The sequence below is a fragment of the Chelmon rostratus genome, chromosome 9 (assembly GCF_017976325.1).
Source record: "Chelmon rostratus isolate fCheRos1 chromosome 9, fCheRos1.pri, whole genome shotgun sequence".
In the NCBI taxonomy this organism is placed as follows: Eukaryota; Metazoa; Chordata; class Actinopteri; order Chaetodontiformes; family Chaetodontidae; genus Chelmon; species Chelmon rostratus.
Genome location: NC_055666.1, coordinates 25,322,632 through 25,347,427, shown reverse-complemented (window position 1 = coordinate 25,347,427; position 24,796 = coordinate 25,322,632). Strand labels below are relative to the sequence as shown.

Sequence of the window (24,796 nt, the reverse complement as noted above, 5' to 3'; positions counted from 1 at the left end):
ATAACAGAGTTGGTAAGTGAAATACATAAATTATATATACTTGCAGAGAAGATCCACAAGAGGGAGTGACAGTACCAGGAGTCAGTAAAGATCCTCAACATCCCGACTGGAAGCTTCAGCTCTCAGCCGAGCGGACCTGGCCAGGCTGCCCGAGTCTTCACTGACCGGCAGCAGCCTCTGCCGCATTTCTGAGGTGAAACCAGGTTTTTGGACAGTGCAGCTCATGTGTATTTATCATCCCGTGTATCTGTGGACGTAAAGACGGGAGGACCGAGCGATGTCTTCGCCGGGTTTCACAAACCTGAACAGCTCCGTCAGCTACAGCCAGAACTCGACGCCGAACGGTGGAGCTGCGCCCCCCTACCACAATGGTAAAGCAGGCCGGATGAAGCGACTAGCCGGCTCGCTAGCGTTAGCATGCTAACTCTCTTTGATGTCAGATAGTTTGTGAGCTGGTGATTTTAAATTGTTTTTTGTACAACTGTCCTCTGGTATTAATTATAATAGTAATATTATATATTAAGGGGGAGAGCGACCTGTAAATCCGGTAAAACTGTGTTTTTACTGAGTGTTTCAGCTAAAGCTAGTCTGTTGCTAACCTTAGCTTCCTTAAGAGCTAACTTAGGTATTGAAACCCCGAGGATATAGCGGCTAATATGTAGCTATTAAGCTAACGTAAAACGAAGGCTGTATGTCAGATTGCGCATTATTATTCAATAATGTCGAATTTATACTGGAGCTTTGATCAACAAAAAGTCGCTAAAATGTACATTTAAATAATATACTTTTTAGTGATGGCTGCTGCTGTGCTGTCAGGGATTCCTTTTCAGTTGAGAGCTAGCTGGGTATTAACCCTCACTGCTGAAGTAACAGCTGCAGATGAAGCTTGTTGCTAACCTTTGCTCAGTACTTTATTTGCGAGCTTTTTCCTACTTGCCTGATTTACACAGTGACAGTAGAAGTAGAATATAATTATTTTTGACATCAAGCTAATTGAGCGTTAAGTTTACCACCTCCTCCCTCTTTCCAGGTCCAGCTCAGACATACCAATCAATGTATCCACCTACAGGCTGCTATGGAGCCCCACCTCAACAACAGAGCTACCCCACCATCCCTGCCCACTCCACTCCTGCTCCCAACAAAGCACCCATTACGAACAGTGCCCACAGCGATAACTACTACCAGAGCAACCATCAGCAACAGCAGCAGCAACAGCACCACCTCCCTCAGCATCATGTAGCACCCACTCCATATAGCACTCCCTCCAGCTCTGTCCCTCCTTCTCAGCCATATGCCACCCTCCCTTCTTCAGGACCACCACCATCAAATGCCCAGTACAACCAGCGGCAGCATCCACCTTATGCCACTCCAGGATCCTACTATGGACAGCAGCCGTACCACACTGCCCCAGCACAGCACTCCCAACCGCAGCAGCAGCAGCAGCCCAGATTGGTGCCTGCGCCAGCTAGCGGCCCTGGAGCTCCCCTCTACCCAATTGTTTCGTACCCATCTGTGCCAGGAACGAGCCAGTACGGCACCTTGAGTTCCTCCCAGAGCACCTCCACGCCTGGAGTCATGCCAACCCACATGGGTGCACCCCTACATCCATACAGCACCTCTCGTCCAGCCTCCACTACAGCGGTGCAGCCTGGGTACAGTGTGGCTCCTCCTAGTCAGCTGGTACCAACGGTTAATGGCCAAGGAAGCACAGGTATGTGTGAATACAGTACAGCAGCTGTCAAGAAAGTGAAAATTTCCCTTCACATTCCTTAAAACACTATGTTTATGCCAGAGCAGTATATGTGTTTGGTGTTGGGATGTATACTAGCTGTATCCATCAATCTTACCTTTAAAAAACATTTTCGGTATCAGTCGAACACTTTTTTTGCCAGCACTTGGTGATTTTGGAATTTGCGTTTGTTTTTTCCAGGTGTGTGTCACTTAATATAGCTTTCAAATTAACTACAGAATTAATGTCTTATTGCTTAATGATCTTTTACTTACCTTGAGTGGGCCTGTCTAAAAGAGAGCAACTGTTTAGCTGTATTTGTGCTTAGTCAAGAGAAGAGTGAGGAATCATCAAAACCTACTGGTACACATGAAACCCAACAATAATCATTCAGTATTCCTAGAAAGTTAGTTGTAGGGTTGAGAAGACTGCCCGAAGCCCGAAGTCTGTTTCAACTTTTAATGCTGTTTGTAGTTCTTGTGTTTCCTAAGTATCGGCCTTCATTCAGGTCTTTGGTTACGCAGACTTTAATTCTCCTGGGGGAAATTTCCTACCATTTTATTATTTGTGCTTTCTTTCCAAACCACAGTCCACCAACACTATGACCAAAGCCATCTGGCTTCTCAGAGCTATGACTCCTACGGCCGGGTCAGTCACAGCAGTGGTGGTGCAGACGTGGACCGACCCCCCTCAGGAACCCCCTCCACTTCAGTCCATTCCTCACCGGGCCACCGCCAAGGTAGCAATGAGATTTTAATTTTAATTTATTTAGGACTCACACGATCCACACAAAAGGATGACTCAGCATTGTTACATTGCTGCTGGTACTGATGAACAGCACCTTGTAAAGTTAGCTTGAGAATCTTTTAACAAATGAATGTTAGCAATGGGCCTCATGTATCTGAGTATGTATGTATATATGTAAAGTATGTGTATTTCTGCATGTAGGTGGAACATGGAAGTTGACAAACTGCCATTGTGAAGTTTACCCTCTAGACAAAATGTGCATTGCAGCTGCTTCAGAAGAATAATTTCAGTTTAGTTTAAATTGTAGCTATAAGTGAATGTTGAGATCAAAAACCCTTTTATACTTAAAAGGACAACATGAAATGTTGTCTTACTGCTTGCAGAATTGTCTTACTGCTTGCAGTAGAAACACACACTATCATTTGAGTTGGTGTCCTTTCATTTAATCTTTCCATTTTGGTTGTTTTTCTAACTTGCTTTGATTGTTAAAAATAAGGTAATTATATGAAAAATTACTTTTGTTGTGCTCTGGTGTCTGGGTTTTGTCTTTTCTGGTCCAAATAATTCACTGAGCCTGTGCTTAGATGTACAGTTTAAATATTCGAAATCCTGCTCTAAATTTACAGTGCACATGTATGTGAATGGTTTACGTGTTCACTTCTGCACTTTGGAAGTGTAATGTGTTGCACACACACACACTTTCAAATGTGCAGGTGTGTATCTATACAAATGTGAGGGTTTCAGTTCGGGTTTCATCAGCCAGCTGCTGATTCACTTTGGTTGTGACTTTTGATTTTTTTTTAGTTATCATAGCAGGTTCAGACCAAAGGGCTTGTGCATCAGCTGCTCCTGCATTCAATCAGAATTTGAGTTGCAAAAACCAGTTGACCAGTTGGTGAAGCTTTGCATGGTCTCACCTAGGTTTGTGCTGATTGGCAGTCAGATCTTATATTGACAGTTTAAGGGATGCTCAACGATGGGTTTTTCCTACACCTACACACAGACAAGGCGATTTTGAGTACGAGCTAAGATGTTAAGAAAATAATCTCTAGAATCTGCACCCTACTGTGAATTTAGAGATGTTTCTGCTGCTTTTTATATGCTCACCAAATCCTTGCTCTGCGCTCCATAAGACAAGTTAACATTATGGATATGCTTTGGATTGTGATATTGATGATAAGATAATGCCAAGCACAGACACACAAACCTTTTAAAGGGAGCCATTGCTGGAGAGACATTGTGAAACGTTCACACTCTTTTATAAACGCCTTATAATGGCTTGCGGTTAAGCTGTGTAACATCCTTAGGCTCACCTTTGGCATCTCGGTACAACCCACAATACAATATCCCCAAATACAAGATGTTTTCTTTGACACTAAGACTGAGTCATCTATGCTGGCATTTCACTGGCGTGCTGTGACATAACTCCCCCCACGCCCTTCTAGTCCCACCACCCCCGGCGATCAGATCACCTATCAGTGATCGAGAGTAACCACGATTGGATGATATGAAAATACAACTGCTGGGACACAGTGTAAAATGTAAATAAAAACAGAATGCAATTTTGACCTATATTCAGTTGAATCCAATACAAAGACAAGATATTTAATATTCAAATTAAAATTTATTGTTTTTTGTTAATAAACACTCACTCTGAATTTGATGCCTGCAGCACTTAAAAAGTTGGAACAGGGGCCGGTTTAACTCTGTTACATCACCATTTCTGAGGACACTAATTGTTTAAGTTTTGAAAGTGAAAATTCTTTCCTATCCTTGCTCGATGTACGTCTGCAGTTGCTCAACAGTTCGGGGTCTTCGTTGTTGTATTTTGCACTTCTTAGTTCACCACACATTTCAAATGGGCGCCAGGTCTGGACCACAGATAGTTGGCCTTTCACTGGTTTCATATGTAGACTTGAATATAGAGTTATGTGAAGCAACACACGTTGTCGAAGATTAAACTGTCACTCTCACCCTCTCTCAGAGCCTTCTCCAACTTTGCTGGAGGGTCTGTAACTCGTGAATGAAAACAAAGATTATCAATAATGTAAAGATTATTAGCAGACGGTTTTGTCTGACAAACTGGAGGAACCACCAGCTACTATCAGTTAATGGAAGAATTTAGTTCCTGGCTTCAACACACACCACACACACTTAGACACACATCACATGGAATGAAATTTACTGCCTGACCACCGCCGCCCTGTCTGCTGTCGATTACCCAGTCTTGACAGTTTTCTTATGTACCTTTCCCACTCCCCCCTTCCAACAGGCATGCAGTATGGATATGTTGCTAATAGTGGAGCTAGCTCTGCCTCTGCCACCACCTCAGGCCCAGCCACAGCCCCCTCGTCATCCAGCTCTGATGATGATGATGATGAGGAGGAGGAGGATGAGGAAGCAGGTCTGCTTTAGCTTTTTCCTCCCACTGACGCCTGTATTAAAACTTTCAACCTCCCCATGAACTCCTTCAGCTCTGTCCTGAACCTTCCCATGCCCTTACCCTTTCAGTAGAAGAAGGCTGCACCCATCATGTTTATCATTGATGTGTTTCCATTCCCTACCCATGTATCTTCCTCTTCTGTGCCTGATGGCCATCTGTCACTGCCAACACGCTTTATCAGTTTGTTGCTCATCATTCGTACCTTCCCCTTTCTAATAGGCTAATCAGATTCCCTCCTGTTCCTGCTGCCTCCTCAACACTGTTCCAAAGTTCACCCAGTGCTCACCATCTTTCCCCCTCACAGTCATCAGTACTGGCACTAAATCATCATCTAAATCTGTGTGTACTCTGCTCTGTTGCTCCATCACTGAAAACTGACGTGAAATTTTGTCTCTCAGAAAGGTGAGAGGTAAGTGGGTTAGCATTTCTGTTTATCCTCAACAGCTTCTGCCAGATTCTGCTCATCTTCATTGTTATGCTATGGAAGGAGGCATCCTTGCATGCTGTCTAGCTCTGTCTCACTCAGTGGCCTTTGGGATATGATGATCTGTCTGTAGTGCAACTCATTACCAGCAGACATCCAGCTGTGGTTTCTGATGGGGGAAAAAAAATCAATGAGTTGTGTTCTTACTCCGGGGTGGCCTACAGCTGAAGAACCCAGGTGGTAGTGAACCTCATGGCTGTGGATATGAGCTGGTTGTTATCTAATGTTCGCTCACACTAATGTGTTTTGAAACTTGACTGTTGTGATGTGTTCAGTTCTGAAACAAGTAGTCGATCGACTGGAAATTAATCACTGATTATGATAGATGATTAATGACAGATGATTAATATCTTAAGATTAATTGTTAGGTCGTAGCTTCTAAAATGTGAGGATTTGCTGCTTGTCCTGGTTTCTTCTAATTATTTATTGAATATTTTGGGGCTTTGGACTGATGGCCAGACAAAACTGGCAATGTGAAGGTTCTGGAAGATTGTGATGAGCATTTTTCATTATTTTTCTGACACCAGTTACACTAATTACTCGCTTAATCAAAAATAATGAAGAGAATAACCTTCAGACAGAGAGAGAGACAAGGTGCTGAAACAGAGAGCTTTGCCCTCCAATGAAGCTAACTAATAAATACAATCATTAGTTGCATCCCTAAAAGTTTCCACCTCAAAAGTGCTCTTGACTTTATTTTAATGTCAACCAATATGTTGACTTTAAAATCACATTAATGTCACATTCAAATTGCATTAGCATGCTTACAGCCAATAAGGATAAACTTAATTATGTGATTTGATTAAGAGAGATTGAAGTATTCTGTGTGGAAAAAGTAACTTCTTTTAATTGTTAAATATCTGGACCATGTAATACTGTACTGTGCTGAGCTCAGTCTCATGCATACAGTATGTGTGTTATGTATCACTCAGGTGTTCTGCTGATCACTGTCCCTCAGGAGCTGTGTCATCAGCCAGAGGTTAACAAGTTTTTAAATATAGCCACTCCCCTGCCAGTAGGTCCAGGCTCTCTGTGCATGTGTTTGCTGACTTGCCTGCTCCCCATGAGAAAGAACGGCTGAAGATTTTGTCTTCGCACTTAGGACTCATTTACACGTCTCTCAATTAGAAACTTTCAGCTTTTCCCACGTGACCCCTTTAATTCTCCCTCGTCAGTCTCACGGGATGTCTGCTGCAACAAAATACCAGTTGTTGCCTTCTGGATGAATCGGAATTGTGATATTAATAAATGTATTCAAACTTACATATAATCAGCGCTTATGCAGCTAACGATCTTGATTGTCGATAAATCTTTTGGTCTATGAAAAGCGGTGAACAATGCAGGTCAGAATTTCCTGAAGCCCAAAGCAACATAATCACATTGTTTTGTCAGACCAGCCGTCCAAAGCCCAAAAGTTTACAATAATATAAAATACACAAAAGAAAAGAAAAGAAAATCCCCACATTAGTGAAGCTGGAAACATCAAATGTATTGCAATGAAAAATAATAATAGTTTTAAGTAGAGCCATCTATTAAAGTCACATACAGTATTTTTCTTTGCTTTGTCCTCTTGTGTCCTCTTTTCCAAACCTGCTGAGTCACCCTGACACCAGGACCCAACAGAGGAGCATCGTCTAGAATGACATAAGATGTACTTGTTGTCATGGCAGTACTGTGGCAAGCCTCAGCTGATTGATCGAGCACATGTTTCATCTTGTAACACATAATGTAGACGCTTGATCCCGAGGAAAATCTAGAGAGGCCATGCAGCTTTTTCCCCGTTCACACCGATTGTAGATAATCAGATCAGTGTCACTTGGGAGAAACAGATTAGAGAGGGGGATCCTGTCAGCCACAGTCTGATTGGACCTTTAATTATCAGTAATCAGGGGAGGCAAAAGCCTGGAGGCAAGCAATGCTGGCTTGTGACTAAAAATCTGAGGAAGAAAAAGGAATGCTAGGCCGAATTACAAGACAACATTTACTAAGAACAGTCTATGAACAGTCTCGCTTTGCTCTTCTAACCCCTGGGCAGCATCCTTTCTACTAATGTTTGAGCTGACAGAACAAAGGAGATGAGGAGGAGGAGGTGTCAGAAGAATGTTGGAGGAGGAGGAAGAAGGCTAAGCTGTCCTGGTGCCCTCCTCCTCCAGAGCAGATAATCCAGTAGTCTGCTGGTCCGATTTAGTCGGAGATAATTGGATCCCGTCCCGTCCAATGAGCTCCGTGCCAGCGGCCTGTCGTGTCTTGGTTTGCTGTCGTTGATCCCTCCTTTTGGCCCTCATGGATTAATGGCTTCATTCAAATATTGTACACTTGTAATCCTTTTGAAAACCTATTCATTATTGGACGTGAGAGGGAAAACAGTAGCTGCAGTAGACCATAATGCAACTTATCTGCCGTATTTTTTTGCTTTTGTTTGATAGAGGACAGGAGCGAATCACGCAGGAAGTGTGAGCACAGAGAGAGATAGTGGGAGCACATGTCAAACCAGGATGTTGTGGTTATTGACCCACTGATGCCCTGATAGACACAGCTTCAAATCGGACTGTGGGTTTTAGACATTCTTGGAAATCACCACCAATCACCTGTGGAGTTTTCTTGTAAATTCCCACCACAGTTTACATTTAGTGATTCTCACCAACATGCGTTGTGTGCATCCTTGGGGCGGGTTAAAAAGAAATGTGCATTAGAAATTATAAAAGGGAGAAAGACAGTGAACATGTCTGTCTGTGTGTGTGTGAGAGAGAGAGAGTGAATGAATGGAGACGATCAGCCAAAGTACAAAACAGCAAATGAAAGACTTGAGAGTTGGAGAGGGGGAGATGATAATAATGGCTGCCATTCTGGACCCATCACATAATCTCTATAATCTTTTGCTGCTCTCATGTTTCTATCCTCATTTGTCCTCCGTTCTGTCCATGTTTTCCGTCCTGGTTCAGGCCTGTGCTGTCCACCAAACGTTCGTATGCTAGCTTGTTCAAGACTTAAGTGCATCCTTTCATCGTGATCTCTCTCCTGTGTTCACTCTGCCTCATCTCTCTCTCTTCTTTCTCAGAGGCCTGAGGGAGCCCAAACACAGCGCTCTTCATGGCCAAACAAACAAACTGCTTTTCAGTCTCTTTAATGTTTCCTCTTTTGTTCTTTTCCTCTTTAGCTCCTTTGTTTTTCTTGACCCTCCTTCCGTCGTTTTTATTGACTTCACTTACAGTTGTTGTCCTTCAGTCTCAGACCTTCCCTCTTTTTTTTTCATCCTCCCATTTTGCTTTGCTTCTTTCTTGTTCTTTTGTTTTCTTTTTGTTTTATCTACATTCATTTCATTCTTTACTCCTCCAGTCCTCTCAGCAGTCTTTGCTTTTTTCTTTCAGTTTTTAATTCTTTCCCTCGTTCTCTCTGCCTCTCTCAGGTGGCGACACTTCCTCCTCCTCTACTGGCAGTGCCTCTCCGGTGCCCAACAGCTATGATTCCCTGGAAGGGGGGAACTATCCAGGTGTGTTTTAATCCCAAACACACTCTTCATCTAAATAATAGGCAAACAAACAAATATATCACACACGGGGCTCTTTTCTTAATGTTTCTCTTCTTCACAGAGTAGATTACGTTTGGTAACATTACATGTATTAATCAGAGTAAATGTATCACGTTGCATTCTTATGCGGCCATGATCACAGATAGACTCCGACATAGTCACGCCCTCATTCAAGTCTCCAAATGGCTCACTGGGAGATACGAAAGCAGTGGAGGTTAACAGCTTGATGGAAAGTGGGGACAGCAAAACATAGACAAGCAATGCAGAACAATATAAACTAATTACAACAAGCCGAATAACCAAATACTTTTCTCCCTCAAAATAAAATGTTCACCAAGCAGGAGATCTGAGAGAGGAGATGTTTTTCTGCAGTCAAAGGATGATGAGATGCACTCCTCAAATTATGTAAAAGCCTCTGATGAAAATAGGACACACACACACACACACTTCCCACATAAATGCTATATTTCCAAAATGCACTACACAGCTACACTGATCACTGCTGTAATCATGTTAAAATATTGAAACCCCCCCCGTCTTCCAAACATACATCAGATTTCTTTAATGGTGATTTCCTTCTTGCTCAGATTCTATGCCGCCCTCCAACGACATGACCAACCAGACCGCACCCTATGGTAGCTATGGTTACCCCAGCATGCAGCCAGCCTATAGGCAGGGGCCGCCCTCCCACACTGACTCTTCCCCATCTCATGACCTGTACGGCCAGTCGAGCTACCAGCAGTACTCCCAGGTGAGGCCACAGCTGGAATGAAATGAATGCTGAGAGTTGTTTCTTATTTGCAAGTGAAGACTCCAGATGTCAGTGATTCAGGTCTGCTGATTCTCAAGTTTTTTTTTTATGCATATAACCTGATACATGACAACATGATGCGAACTGTTCATATAGTTGCTGCAGAAACCTTTTCTCCACACTGATCTTTTCATTGCAGTGTAGCTGTGAGTTTGGCTCTTAGACTGATTTCTCATCCTCTCTTGCAGCTGGAGTGTCTTGCTGTACTGACATGTTGGCCCTGATTTATCACAAGAGTCAATAAACAGCAGTTATGTCTCTCTCCCTCCTCTGCAGCCGTTCCCAAACCTGTCCCAGCTGTCTGCGGCCCTGGGGGGGCTGAGTGGGGTGCCAGAGCTGGAGGTGGAGGCCCTGAGGCCGGTCAACCTGCTGCAGGAAAGGAACCTGCTGCCCCCCAGGCCCCTTGAAGCCCCCGAACCCAACCTCAGCCCAGACCTCAAGAAGGTCAACTGTAGTCCACAGTAAGCAAAGTTTAGGGAGTCTTAATTGTTAGGATGCATTCTACTATTTTACCACCAAATAATCTACTAAACTAGCTTGTTGGCACATAAGGGAAAAATATAAATATGTAAAAGTGAGTGACGTCATGAACTGTAACACATCAAAATTCGAAGATCTTAGGAACTTTAAAGTAGCAATTAAGTTGTAAAAGAGTCAAAAATACTACAATAACTGAGGTGTTACAAACATTGCTTACTATTTTTACTCATATCTGTTATTTGAATGAATTCGTTCGTTATCTATTTCTCACATACAGTGAATCTCTCACCCTGGCATTGTCTAATCACATGCATGTGTTCTCTGCTGATCAGAACATTCAGGTGTACCCTGACGAGCATCCCCCAGACCCAGGCTTTACTCAACAAGGCCAGGCTCCCTCTGGGCCTCCTCCTCCACCCGTTCAGAGACTTACAGGTATGACCTGTTGCCTAAAACCCCCAGGCATCACATACACGGCCCATGCAAGGTTATCCCTATGTAACTTTTGTCCGTGGTGATTTTTGCCATACTCAGCTACTGTCTTGCACCTAAATTAGCTTTAAGTATTTGAGGTGATTTGGTTTTTATACAAAAGAAGATTGTGTGATTTTATATGAAATAGTTGTTAATTATTACTTAAATACTATTTCACAAACAAACTGAGCTGAGTCTGCTGTCGATGGAGGAGAATCATGATGAGTGAGTGTATTTATAGAGGTGTTTGTCGATGTGGTGTCGGGGGGTCTGAACTGCCAGAGACCAGGGAAACCGTTCGAGAAACGAGTAGGAAGTTGACACCAGCCAAATGGTTGTAAAAGTTTGGAAGTCGCTGGAAAGCAGCAGCGTAGACGTGGTTTGGCTGTTCTTTTGTGTTCTAACAGTGTCGTAGGCTGGAAAAAGATGTGAGAGGATCGAGTGTATTTTAAGTGGATCCACAGGGGAATTATTGAATAAAATGATTTTTCTCCTGATTTATATTCACTCAATAAAACAGATTCACAACCTTGAATGTGCATCCATAGTCTCAAATGGACTTGGCGATAAGGCAGGTTCAGACTCTGCAACAGCCGTCAGTGCTCCGTCACTACTGCTGTCATTGTAGATGTGTGTAACCTGGTGGATGCAGGTTTCACACTCACCATGTGCTTCACACTACACCACTCTCCAGTTTCACACTACACACCTCGGTACTTGCAATAATTTAGTTTGAATTATAGACGTTTGTTCTTAAATAAAATGAAAATACTTGGACACAATTTAGTTTTTGTAAAATGTGGGGCAGTGTTTGGCAAATTGGTAGAAATTGGTTAAAAATAAAAGTATAAAATAATCTGGGGGACAATATAGAGTGTAGCTATCGAGTGGTCTGAAGAATAAACAGCCTACACTGTAACGAAAAAGTGTAGAAGCTTCTCAGGTGACCTGAGTACACCAGCAGGAGAAGTCATACAGTCATAAAAACAGAAGATACAAAAAGTGGGTCAAACAAAGACTATGTTGTCAGTTTCCACATTCCCCAAGAAACAGAAACAAAGCTGCTCTTCAGTCGCCGGCTGCGGTGAGAGTAGAGGAATGTTTTGAAAAGGTTACAGTTGAGACAAAACGCGAAAAAACTCCCTTTTTTCCTCCTTCTCTTCTTCCTGTCTCTGCAGCAGTTACCGGTGATCACGTCCAACACGATAGTGCGCTGTCGCTCCTGTCGCACCTACATCAATCCATTTGTCACCTTCCTGGACCAGCGCAGGTGGAAGTGCAACCTCTGTTATCGGGTCAATGATGGTATGAGTCCAGTCCTGAGTCATTCTGGCTCAGAAAGTAATATTAATGATCCAGTGCCCTATACTTGTTTTATTATTTCATCTTTTTCTCGTTCTTGTTCAGTTCCAGATGAGTTTATGTACAACCCGGTCACCAGGTCGTATGGTGAGCCCCATAAGAGACCAGAGGTCCAGAACTCCACTGTGGAGTTCATTGCCTCCTCAGACTACATGGTGAGCTGCCTCTTCTTCTTCTGTCCCTAAACTTTTGACTGTTCCTGTGGCGTTTCCATGTAGTTTTATTATTTGTCCACTAGAGGGCAGTCTGGTCTTGTTGCTGAAACATCTGGAGGCAACTTTAATGAACTTCAATTTTTAATGAAGACATCTTACAGACTTCACATTTGACATGTACTAATGTGCACATATATTACATTCTGTCAGCTGTTTTAAGACTGTACAAACTTCCTCAATCATCGTGTGTGTGTGTTCTACCTTGTGTGTGTGTTCAGCTGCGGCCTCCTCAGCCAGCGGTCTACCTATTTGTTCTCGATGTGTCTCACAATGCTGTGGAAGCGGGCTACCTTAAGTACTTCTGTGACTCACTGCTGGAGAACTTGGACAAGTGAGTGCTGATATAATAATAACAATAATGACTGTTAGTGTGATTTCCTCAAAAACAGATCAAGGCAAAGATGGCAAATAAGCAGATGGTCATGAACGGCTGATGGTTTTCTGTCCACCTGAACTAGTTCTCACACAGGCTTGTTATGTGCTCCAGGTTGCCGGGGGATACACGCACCAGGGTAGGCTTCCTCACCTTTGACAACACCATCCACTTCTACAACCTGCAGGAGGGACTGTCCCAGCCGCAGATGCTGGTGGTGTCGGACATAGATGGTACGTTTGCTCATTGAAATCAGGCTTTAGATTGCACTCTCAGGACAGGAACTTTGATTTTTAACTACTTACAGAAGGTGGCAGCTGTGTCAAAAAATAAAATTAACATAATAATAACAACACATAACAAATTGTGCAGCTAGTTAAGGAATAAACAAAGTCTAGAGGACCAGTAAAGTAGCAACTGACTGAAGAGAAAGGATGATTTGTATTGATTTTTTTTATTATGAATTAATTTACAGATTTCTTTCCAGAAAGTCTTTCCTTGATTTATCCTTCATGTAATGATTTCTCCTGTTCCTTTAACAATGTATTTAATTCAATGCAAGTTATTATCGTAGAAAAACTTGCAGGTACAAGCCCATCATTTGAGTTCCTTCTTTTTTAAAATACTTTAAAATACTCTGGAAGTTTCATGAAAATTGTCATAAATTCAAATATCTGTGTTTTTTTTTCTCTTTCCAGACGTCTTCATACCGTCTCATGACAGTTTAATGGTGAACCTAAAGGAAAGCAAGGAGGTAAATAACCACTGTAACACTTCATGTAATCACACTCGTTCATCCTTTTCCTTCATTATTCTCTAATCGTTTCCTCAATCTCCCCTCTCTCTAATTGATCTCTCCCTCCTCTCCCTCCTCCAGCTGGTGAAGGACCTGCTGACGTCGCTGCCGGCCATGTTCAGCCAGAGCAGGGAGACCCACAGCGCCCTCGGCCCGGCGCTGCAAGCCGCCTTCAAGCTCATGTCGCCCACCGGGGGCCGCGTGACAGTGTTTCAGACCCAGCTGCCGACGCTGGGAGCCGGCGCGCTGCAGTCGAGGGAAGACCCCAACCAGCGCTCGAGCACGAAGGTAAGAGTGAGAAATGTTTTAGAATGTGGACCGCCGTCTTTTACCATTTGACCGGCAGATTTCATTTTTCAAACAGACCTCTAAATGAGGGTGGGGCTGCGTTCCCTGCGATGTATGAACATAAAAACCAAACCAAGCCACACATGAAATCAAGATAGAAAATGACTCTTCCAAACCTCCCTGGCGTGTGGATTTATATGTATTGTCCGAGAATTCTCAGTAATGTGTTATATTTATATTCCAGCCACAACTCCTTGTTATCTCCAACCACAACGTCATAGCTGGGTCTCATCCGTGGACAGTGCCCAGCTCGATTCTGTGTTATTGTCATCCCAGGGCCGTGATTTATTGATCTTCATCGTCTGTGTTCTATTTTTGATCTGAATAAATTGCCCAGAGGTTACAGCAGTGTTCCAGAAACCCTGAATAAAACAAACTCAGAACAGATGTGCTTTCTCTCTGAGGGAAAGTGATTTTCTGCTCTTTGGTTTCTGTGATTTCAGGAGGATTTTTGGGCTGAAGAACAAACATGGAAATAAAGGAAGACATACTTTTGACAAATCCAGCAAAGCAACTGCTCATGCTCACACACTGCAGGCACTCAGTCTGCGTATCATAGATCATTTTGTGAACACTTAAATCATCAAAACAAAAATGATAGTCTGAAGTGTGTCTGATAGTTCAGGAGGCTTGAAGGAGGGTAGAACTCCCTAAACCTGATGATGGTGATTTCGTCCTCACAGCATTCCTGTCTGTGTCTTTCACAGGGAGTTCAGCACCTCGGCCCGGCCACGGACTTCTATAAGAAACTCGCACTGGACTGCTCAGGTCAACAAATTGGTGTGGATCTTTTCCTGCTCAGCTCCCAGTACGCTGACCTCGCCTCGCTGTGTAAGAACACTCAACATTTCAACTCTGTGTCCATCTCCTCAGCCGCAAACCGGCCGTAGGTCTGTCTGTCTGTCGGTCAGCCTTTTATCTGCAGGCTCAACACTTTAAGAGTGAAATATCTTGAATTTGCTTATCTCTGTTTTGTTAGTGACAGGCTGTGTCAAAAGCTAATGACTGAATCAGCCTCAGGTGCACTTTAAAGGGATTTTTTACTGAAAATCTCCGTGTTGAGTATCAAACAGAAACTTTGTGCTTGAGTTGTGGATCTGAGAAGCTGATTGGCTGCTCCTTCACACAGGTAGGCAGCTGCACTCAGGTTTCACTCACAACACTAACAGTAAGCTCTAGTAGAGGGCCAGAAATATGGCACAGAGAGCATTAAAACAACAGCTGAAACTTTTCAAACAGCTCTGGCAGCATTATCCTTTTATCTATCTATCTTTGATCCTCTCGGCCAGTTGTGGACCAAGGGATCATAATTGAGGGGTTATAATTGCAAAGCATTGAAACTGTTAATCCAAGATGACAACAGCAGTAGTCCTCAGGGGGAGCAAGATAGAAACTTTTCAGAGCCCCCTTAAATAATCAGAATTACCATTGAGTATTCCCAATAGCTTAATGCTAACATTAACATGCTAAACATGCTCCGATTTATCTGGGATTTTATTTTGGGACTTTTCTGCATGACAGAAAAAGTTTGAGAATCACTCAGGACGCCTTTCTTCCTCCTCCTCTTCAGCGTGTATCTCCAAGTATTCAGCGGGCAGCATCTTTTACTACCCCTCCTTCCATTACATCCACAACCCCGCTCAGCTGGAGAAGTTCCAGAGAGATCTGGAGCGCTACCTCACCAGGAAGATCGGCTTTGAGGCGGTCATGAGGATACGATGCACTAAAGGTAACTGGGTCACAGGAGTCACACAAACGCTGTGGGAGTGGACAAAACAGAAAACAGAGACCTTTTTTTCTCCTCTGCTCCCCCTCAGGTTTATCCATCCATACGTTCCACGGTAACTTCTTTGTGCGCTCCACCGACCTGCTGTCCCTGGCCAATGTGAACCCAGATTCTGCCTTCGCTGTCCAGATGTCAATTGAAGACTCTCTGGCAGACTCGTCCCTGGCCTGCTTCCAGGCTGCTCTGCTCTACACCTCCAGTAAAGGTACACAGACGCTCACACACTTACGACTTGATTCGACCGGGCACGGCTGCGGCGCTTCATACCCCACCAGGCGTTTTAGAAGTGGACCGTTTTGCCTGTCTCGTTTTCTTGACTTGCTCTGATATTATTGATTCTGTCATTTTACCATGCATAGTTAGTGGTTTCTTTTTTGCCTTTTTTAATTGTTTATTTGTGATGTGATTGAGAGTCTGGGGTGTTTTATTTTGACAACTGGCCAGATTCTCTGTGTCATTTCTGCCTCTCTGCAGTTTTTAAGCGACATCTGTCAAAAATAAAGTAGGCACAGTTTTTCAGCGGAGCAGAGTAGGGAACCGCTTCTCCAACATTTCTGAAACGCACTGCAGCGCTTCTAGTGGAATCACAAACATTGTCCGTGATTAGCTACTCGTTGCAGCCGCGCCTGGTGGAATTTGCGGGTTAGATCACGATGAGGAAAATCTGCGTTTGTCAGTGAGCAAAGCTAAAACTGACGTGACACTTTTGAGTCAGACCTGCTAAAAAAGTTACAGTCTGTTTGATAAATAAAGGTTTTTACAAATATTTCTATATTCACAAATATCTGCATGAACACGTAATGATGGTATTTGCAAAGATTATTACTGTCTCTCATTAGTCGTCCTTCTGTCCCTGTAGGCAAAAGGCGAATCCGGGTTCATACTCTGTGTCTGCCTGTGGTCAACCAGCTGAGTGATGTGTATGCCGGAGCTGATGTTCAGGCCATCACTTGTCTGCTAGCCAACATGGGTGAGTCTGTAGTCTGAACCCTCAGCCATTACAATCTTTTTCAATACATCGCTGTAACTTGTTAAGAAACTCTAAAAGGAAAAAATGGAAAACGCTTACAGAGAAACATAAAACCTAATCTGTTCCGTGTTGGTGTTTCAGCTATCGACAGGTCGATATCGTCCAGCCTGTCAGATGCTCGTGACGCTCTGGTGAACGCGGTGGTGGATTTGGTGAGCGCCTACAAGAGCAACGTGTCGAACCTGCAGCAGTCTGGCCTCGTCGTCCCCGCCGCCATGCGCCTCTTCCCCGTTTACATCCTGTCTCTGCTCAAACAGGTGTGGCTGCTGCACACACACACACACACACACACACACCCATACATACTAACACCCAATAATCCACCCCTAAATCGGTGTTACACATCCTAAAATCCGAACTGCTCACACTAATAAAAGCTTTACAGCCGCACAGACGTCTATATGTTCACTGACTGTATTCATCCACCCAGGACTTGTTCATTCATACATCCAGGGTGTGTCCACTTGCAGACAGCCTCACACCCTTTGTGTCATCTGAGGCAAACACTCCTGTCGGTCTGTGAGACAACGCCTTAGTTGAATCCACCCTCATTACGATATCATGATTTTCAATTAGCGTTTGCTCTGTGTAGCAGTCAAATAAAGGTCTGTCTTAAGCAGATGTTTGTTCGAATCCAAAGACAGTAAATGAGGATTCAACTCCATCTGCTGCTCTGTAGCCGAAAACTCCAAGTGTGAAGTGCTGAGAAACAGGACAGAGCGAAATGTCAACACATGAAACGTAATTAAAGATTAACACACACGCACACACTGAAGAAGATTTCTGTTTCCTTTCAGAAAGCCTTGCGGACAGGCACCAGCACGCGGCTGGACGAGCGGGTCTTCGCCATGTGTGAGTTCAAGACGCAGCCGCTGCAGCAGCTGATGCGAATGGTTCATCCTGACTTGTACCGGCTGGACAACATGTCTGACCAGGTAGCACACCGACAAGGCTCGACATGACTACACCAAATTATGTTTCATGAGTCAGCGAAGTGAATTCAAAGTGGGGGAGTGGAGGACTGAGCTGATGGTGGACTGTTTGTGGTGTCAGTTGTTAAGCGACTGAAATAATTATTATGAATTAAACTTATTTTCAAATATCTAAATAAATAAATAAATGGAACAAACCTGATTGCCCTCCAACTGATCCATTGCACCATCTGTATTACACCTGCAGGGGGCGCTGCATCTGAACGACACAGTGGTTCCCCAACCTCATCTGCTCCACCTGTCTGCTGAGAGGCTGAGCAGAGATGGAGCGTTCCTCATGGACTGCGGCTACGTAAGATGTCCTTCGTATTTATTCATAGCACTCATCAGGGATGCCGTCCTTAAAGGGTTTTTTTCTCAGCGTGTCGGATGTTTCGAAGATGCTGTTTTTCCTTCGCCACAAACATGTCCAGTTGTCTTGTTTGCCTCGACACGTAGATTATCGTAAACTTCTGTAACCTCTTCTAGTAAATTAAAGGCAAGTGCAGTGTTATTATTGGCCTGCTGGAAGGATAACAGCAGCGTTACAGCCCAGTTGTTGTTGTTGTGCCACATGATCTAATTTAAGGGTTTTCCACCCTGACAAAAATAAAATACAGAGGATATTGAGTCGTAGTAGTTTCGGAAAAGCACATTTAATCTATGGAAATATCAGCTATGAACAGTTTTATCCCTGAACGTTTGTTGCAGATATTAAAATGATGTGTTCTAGTTGTGATGCTGTTGATTTAGTTTAGATTTATTTATTTGGTTTATTTTTTTGAAGATGCAAATTTTTGAGCATTTAACTCTCTAAACTAAACGTAAGGATGTTTTTCTGAGCCTTTTAGCTCATATTATAGCTTGTTTGTTAATATTTTAAAGACCAAGATTTAATCTGTGTCAGGAATATTAAGAAACTGTACTAACGCTGCTCTCCGTTTCCCTCTGTGCAGGTGTTTTATCTGTGGATCGGCAAATGCTGCAACGACATGTTCATCCGAGACGTTCTGGGCTGCCCCAACTACGCTTCAATTCCCCCCAACATGGTCAGTTACACAAACAAAACTGCATGTAAGCAGCTGCCGCTTGAAAGTGTGATGTTTGTCATGTGGAAAGTAGCTGAAAATCAGGCGGAGTTTCATCCAACATAGCAGGAAATGACCACGATCAAGCAAATGGTATTTTTATGCGACACACCACCGCCCCGCCGTTGCATGAATGATGCAATGCAGCATTGCACACATTCCCCCTGAAAGTGAGTCACAGATTTACAGTAAGAGGGCTGCATTTCTCTCAGTATTGTTAAAAAAACAACTCGCACAGCAAAACAGATTTGCTGGTGTAGCTTTTCTAACAAACGGTGCAGCTACCTAGAAAGCTCTGTCATGACCAGGCTGTGGGCGGGACGGTAACACCCAGAACAAACAGCAGCTGTCAGCCCTTGTTTATGCCGCTTATTGTATTTTTCTAGAAGGGGGTTGATGCGTCCGAGAGCCACCTACGAACCGCACAGTCCAGCCCGCAGGCATATTTCTGTTAACCGCGCTGTGCAGCCGAGATGACTGTGAATCCAAGTTATCCGCCTCATATCTAAAACACACAGCAGTGAAAAACAGTGTTGATCTTTTGGTTCTCCTCTCTTTCACTTTATGAATCCCAGAGTCACATTCCTGAGCTGGAGACTCCTCTGTCTGAGAGGGTGCGAGCGTTCCTCGACTGGCTGCAGGACAACAGAGCGTTCAGCTCCATCATGCACGTCGTCAAGTAAGCACTGCCACACATCTGGATCGACATCTGACTTCTGCTAACACTCAGGGTCCAGTGTGATCTCACACATCCCCTAACATCCAGATGCTGGAGTTTAGTCCCATAAAGAGCCTGTTTTGTCTGTTTTTTCAAAGTAGCGTTTTAAAATTTGGTAAAATGTGTTGTCAGTTGTCAACGCTGACCTCAAATTATCACAACAGCAGAATGAGTTTCACTTCCTGTACCACCAATGTTACCAGAGACCCAAATTCAGGAGGCTTCAGCATCAGAAGGCTCAGATTGAAGCTCAGCAGAAATGAGAACAGTTTGTATTCATGACTTTACGTCTCCTGCTGCTGTAATCCCTGCGTACGAACATGAATCCTTTGAGCTGAGATGTGGACGAGGAAATGTGAAATACCTCCAGGTTGTTGTTTAGTTCTGTTTCTTTTTCGAGCACTGAAGCCACACAATGCCCACTTTGTTCTTCACTCCACCCAAAAGGAATGTAAAACCAAAATGTTTTGTCAGGTTACAATGCCACGCTACTCAAGTATGAAGAACGTATATATAGAAATATATTTTTTGGAAACAGTGGAAAGCACAGATTCCAGTCTATTCTGTGCCGGAGATAATGGTTAGTCTGCAGTGGTGTCTGTGAGGCAGGACGGCTTTAAGCTGGAGGCTGATGCTGAAGTGATTAGAAAGAGAGAAAGAAAATCAATAAATGGTTTATCAAGTTAATTTAAACACAAGATACTTGTGCTCAAAAAGAGGATTCATTCTCAGTGAAGAACCTTGGAGCCCTAATCTGCCTCTATACATCCCAAAGAGCAGTGATTCCGAACATGTCTCTGGGGGTCATCAGGTGGATACCGCCCTTCAACAGTGTTTCGCCTACTTAGTCCCACTACACCTCCAGGAGGCTAGGCGGTGAACTCCGGCGTCCCAGAGTCACCCCCCCTAGTGCCAGTTCACACTGCTCCTACACAATCCAAACAGCACCGCCACGTTCAACTGACCCAGGCCTGTTTAGAAGATGCTCCAGGTAGTGGCCAGTACCGATGCTACCATTTAGCTAATGCTAAATGCTAAGAAAATATAGAAATAATTCTCTGGTTCCAGCCTCTCAAATGTGAGAATTTGCTGCTTTTCTCTCTTTTATATCATTGCAAACTGAATGTATTTGAGTTTGGGACTATTGGTCGAACAAAACAAGCCATTTTGAAGACCCCGGAAGATGTGTGCCTTTTTTAATGTCTTTATTCTAGCATGTAAATATTGATCGAACACTAGTCAGCAGATACGTCTTATTTTGATGGGGTCTTATTTTGGAAGGTTCCCATCTGGAATGGACCTGCACTCATGGGGGTTGTAGTTTATATGGGCTGTGTGTTAACCACCAGACCACTGAGAATCCCAGATTCACCTGTATGAAGCTAGTAATTCAGTGCAGCCATACTTCAGTGTCCAACTCACATCAAGAGGAAGTTACTGTCACATCACACCTGTAGCCATCTGAATATGTGACCGCGTGTCTCATAGCTCAGCTGTTTATGAGTAAAAGCCGACAGCAACGCAGATGTTTTGTTATTGGCTTCCTGAAACACGTTTTCAGCGAACGACCCGCCGTCGACCACACATCGCCGCACAGAAACAGGGCGCGGCCAGTTTCATGTTTAAGTGGAATCCGTCTCTCAGCGGAGATCGGCCTGAGGTTGACAGAAAAATGTTTCCAGTATAAACACATAGTAAGCAGCGAGGTCACTGATTGACAGCTGCGGTAAAGGCTTCCACCGGGAACGCATTGTTTCTGTTTCCTCTCTCCTCCTCTGTGGCACGCCATTGTTACTCAACCACATGTTTACACCACCCTGCTGTTGTGGAGGACGGCTGATGTCAGTGCAAATGGACTGAGCGGCATGTGAGCGCGTGTTTGCATCACTCTGACAGATGAGACATGTATGCGACAGGTTGGACCGGATTTTTTTCAGCCTGTTATACAAAAAGCAGATCGTTACTTCATGACTGAAACAAGAAGTTTTGATCCAACAGCAGTGACGTGTACTTAAAATGATTGAAAATTCAATATCATGCAAACACTACAGCAGTTATTGGTTGCATGTGGTGTTGTAAAGCTTTGAACTTACACTCATTCAAGGACTATACACCGTGTTAGGTAGAGCCACACCTAACAGTTATCTTTATTATACATAATCTGCTGATTAATTTCTTAATCGATTGTTTCATCAATAAATTGCCAGCGCTCACGTGTTAAATGTCTTGTTTTGTCTGACAAACAGGCCAAAGTTGTTCAGTTTACTGTCAAATTTCACAGAGAAAAGCATCAAGTTCTCACATTTGAGATGAGAAATATTTTTTTCGCTGGAGAAATAACTTAAAATGATTGACTAATAGATGAATCAGCTCATTGTTTCAGCTCTAAATGAAAGAGTTACCTAAATGTTTATAAGTGACTTGAACTGATAAAATGAAGAAAAATGGCACTTTTTAAAAATTCGAAAAGGTATTTTGGTTTTCGTCCCTTTTAGTCAGAGCAAAGTGGTGACCATGTTGTATTTGTGAGTCTGTAGATGAATCCAGCTGATTTCCAAACCCAAAAATGTTTGATATGTAGGGTTAGAGCTGTGTTTTGAGCTGACTCAGCACTGACTGGATCGTAGCACAGAGTCTGATGCTGGAGATAGAGGTGGTGGACCTGTAGGCCATCAATCGTCGGCCTGTCCACACATCAAAGTGTCTCTTGCTGAGACGCTGAGCCCCACATTTCTGTCCATGTGTTTGTTGATGAAAAGCAAATACCAAATATTGGCTTCAAATTCCTTGTCAGAATTGTATTTCTCTTTACTTCTCTGCTCAGGAAGTTCCTGATTTGAATCAAAAGTTTAACTCTTTCATTCAGACAGACTTCTTGTCTTCTTGCCTCACATAGAATCTGAAATTCAAAAACGTGCTGCGATTCCTTAAACCCTCTCGTCTTTGTTTCTTTTGTCTCCTGCAGGGACGATGCTTCGGCTAAAGCTACTTTCTTCCAGCACCTGGTGGAGGATCGGTCTGACTCGGCTTCTTCCTACTACGAATTCCTGCAGCACATTCAGCAGCAAATGTCCAAGTAGGCTCCCATCACACAGAGAGAAGCTGCAGCCGCTAGAATCCTCAAACCAGAGCCAGAAAAAGGATTTCCAAAACTAGCGTTAGCCAATGACGGTCACCCATCGCTCCTTCAGACCAGTTTCAGCGAGGTGGGTTACCTCCTGGTCCTCCGGCACAAATCCACCCGACTCGAAGCTCATTGGTCAGCCGGGATTTGAGCATCAGAAGGGGAGGAGGGGATTGTTGTAGAAAAGAATTAAAGTGCAGAAAGAAATAAGATGAAGAAGGAAAATGAATTATTGAAAACGCTCCTCGCTGCCTCTCAGTCGCTGTCGACCCCTCGTTTAGCCCCCCCGTCACATCCATCGCTGCCGGGAAGAGAAGGGGAAAGTCGAGCCAAGAAGATGCCACTTCAACACGTTTTAGTTCGATTTGTTTTCGTGAGCCTCACATGTAGCTAGTGCTGTTTGTTTTGTTTGGTTTAATTTTCTAATTTATTCCCCTCCTCACTCCCTCACTTTTATTTTAAGACTATTTGAATACACTGGAGAACAGAAACAAACATTCCTTCTGTTGTTTTTCGGCATGTGCTCTGAATACGAAACGCATGTCGCCGGTTTGTTTGCTGCTAGTCTGAGGACAGACGACAGCCGTCTGTGTAACGGGAATATTATTTGACAGTGGTTGGATGCTGAAACCCCCTCGTTGGCTCCTCTCTCCTCCGCTGTGTGAACTCCTGATTAGTCGAGATCAAACCAACCCCCGACACCGCCGCCACCACCACCACTGTCAACAATCTTCTTCTCATTTGTTTTATTTTTTCCAGGCGCTAACTGAAGTTGCTATCCACTTTGTAACTATTGAAAAGAATCTTTTATGTGCGATAATTTATGAATCAGCTTATTAAATAAAAAACAAAAACAGAACTGTGCCCGTTTGATGTGATGGTGCCATCAGTGAGAAATAAGCAGGATTTATTTACACTGAATTCTCGACATCCCAGCATCTGTGTAAAACAGTCAGTCCGCATGTTCCCACAGTTTCATTCGATGGCTTTCTGCCTTTATCTCTGGATCAGGGGTTGATGTAATGTCACTCGCTCACTGTTCTCACACGTCACGTGACTCTTCGGGACCTCGACTGATGGCGCTCATATTTCAACACGTTAACATCGTCCGCCGCTCCCTCCACCTCAGGTCTCAGTGGCTCGTATGACTCCTGCACACCTTCACCTCAACCAGGAAGAGCTTTGACTCGCTAGTCGAATCGCATTTGAGGAGTTTGACTTGATGAAGCAGAAGATATTTTACATAAGTAACACAGGATGACCCTTCAGTTTTGTCGCTCAGTGTTCATTTGGGTCCGGCTGGCCACCTCGTCCCCCCGCCACAATACAAAATGACATTAAAAATATGATGCAGATAAAGAAACAAAACTGAGTGACAATCATGCAACTTTATCGGCTGTAATTAGTTTTAATTGGTCTAAACCTGATGCAGTTTTCTGTGCTGCATCTTTTCTACATCATCACCTTTTTCACAATACTTATAAGTCACTCAAAATTTTATCAAAACTTGAGGACTCGACTCTTAAAATTCTGGTATCTCCTCTTATGGAGAATGTCCAGTTATAAATTAATATTTTCTTTCAATGGAAATCTACAGTCCAGCTAACTAAAGTCAAATATCTCAGAACTTTGTCTCCATTTTCTTTACAGTTAGTCTGAAATTACATACACACTTAAATAAAGATATATTACTGTAACTTTTCAGAAATCAAGCTTATAGAGTTTGGTTTGTTCTCAACTTTCACCCTTCAGCTCAAACCTTTCCACAGCCCTCATTAAGAGACTCACATTCGTTTCTTCAACGATATTTCTTCAGCAAATTATTTAACCTCCATCACAGTTACAGGTCAACACCACCGTCTTATAGCTGATATTTAGTGATTTGATAGTCAGTGTCCTTAATTTGAATGCTTTGATGATACCAAGTCAAGTCTTTCAGATTTCGTCTAGTTGTTTTTTTCCTGGAAGGGCAGGAACGAATCTGAAGCAACATAGATAGATAGATAGATATACTTTATTTATCCCGAGCTGGGGAATTGCAGACATTTATGCCCATGAGACACTGGAAGAAATGAAATTGAGCCATTTTACAGTTGAGAAATCTTATCAGCAAACACTAGTGTGGTTAATGGATATACTTGAAAATCTTTCCCATGCTCTTCCGGGCTTGTTCTGTTTTCTTAAATTTCCTCACAGCAGGAAATGATGAAACATTCACCCTCCAGTAGTTTGCAGACCTCGCAGACCTGCAGAAGACCCTCGCCTGAGAGTTCAGTTTGTTTTTTTTA

At 43.4% G+C, this 24,796-nt stretch overlaps 1 protein-coding gene across 2 annotated transcripts; it reads left to right on the top strand.

Moving 5' to 3' along the window:
* The first annotated feature begins 113 nt into the window (after positions 1 to 113).
* On the top strand, positions 114 to 23,361 carry sec24b (SEC24 homolog B, COPII coat complex component). 2 transcript variants are annotated; one of them, XM_041943728.1, is made up of 24 exons: positions 114 to 371; positions 1,031 to 1,711; positions 2,319 to 2,468; positions 4,749 to 4,880; positions 8,810 to 8,893; positions 9,520 to 9,683; positions 10,020 to 10,204; positions 10,556 to 10,658; positions 11,876 to 12,002; positions 12,105 to 12,214; positions 12,493 to 12,605; positions 12,762 to 12,880; positions 13,346 to 13,401; positions 13,525 to 13,731; positions 14,499 to 14,622; positions 15,362 to 15,520; positions 15,609 to 15,782; positions 16,437 to 16,547; positions 16,689 to 16,864; positions 17,405 to 17,542; positions 17,787 to 17,891; positions 18,535 to 18,627; positions 19,242 to 19,345; positions 22,350 to 23,361. In XM_041943728.1, the coding sequence occupies exons 1-24, from the start codon at positions 278 to 280 to the stop codon at positions 22,462 to 22,464; spliced, it is 3,624 nt and encodes a 1,207-aa protein (XP_041799662.1). In that variant the 5' UTR covers positions 114 to 277; the 3' UTR covers positions 22,465 to 23,361. The 2 variants fall into 2 exon arrangements, with proteins under 2 accessions (XP_041799662.1, XP_041799663.1); XM_041943729.1 differs by lacking the exon at positions 4,749 to 4,880.
* The last annotated feature ends 1,435 nt before the right edge of the window (positions 23,362 to 24,796 follow it).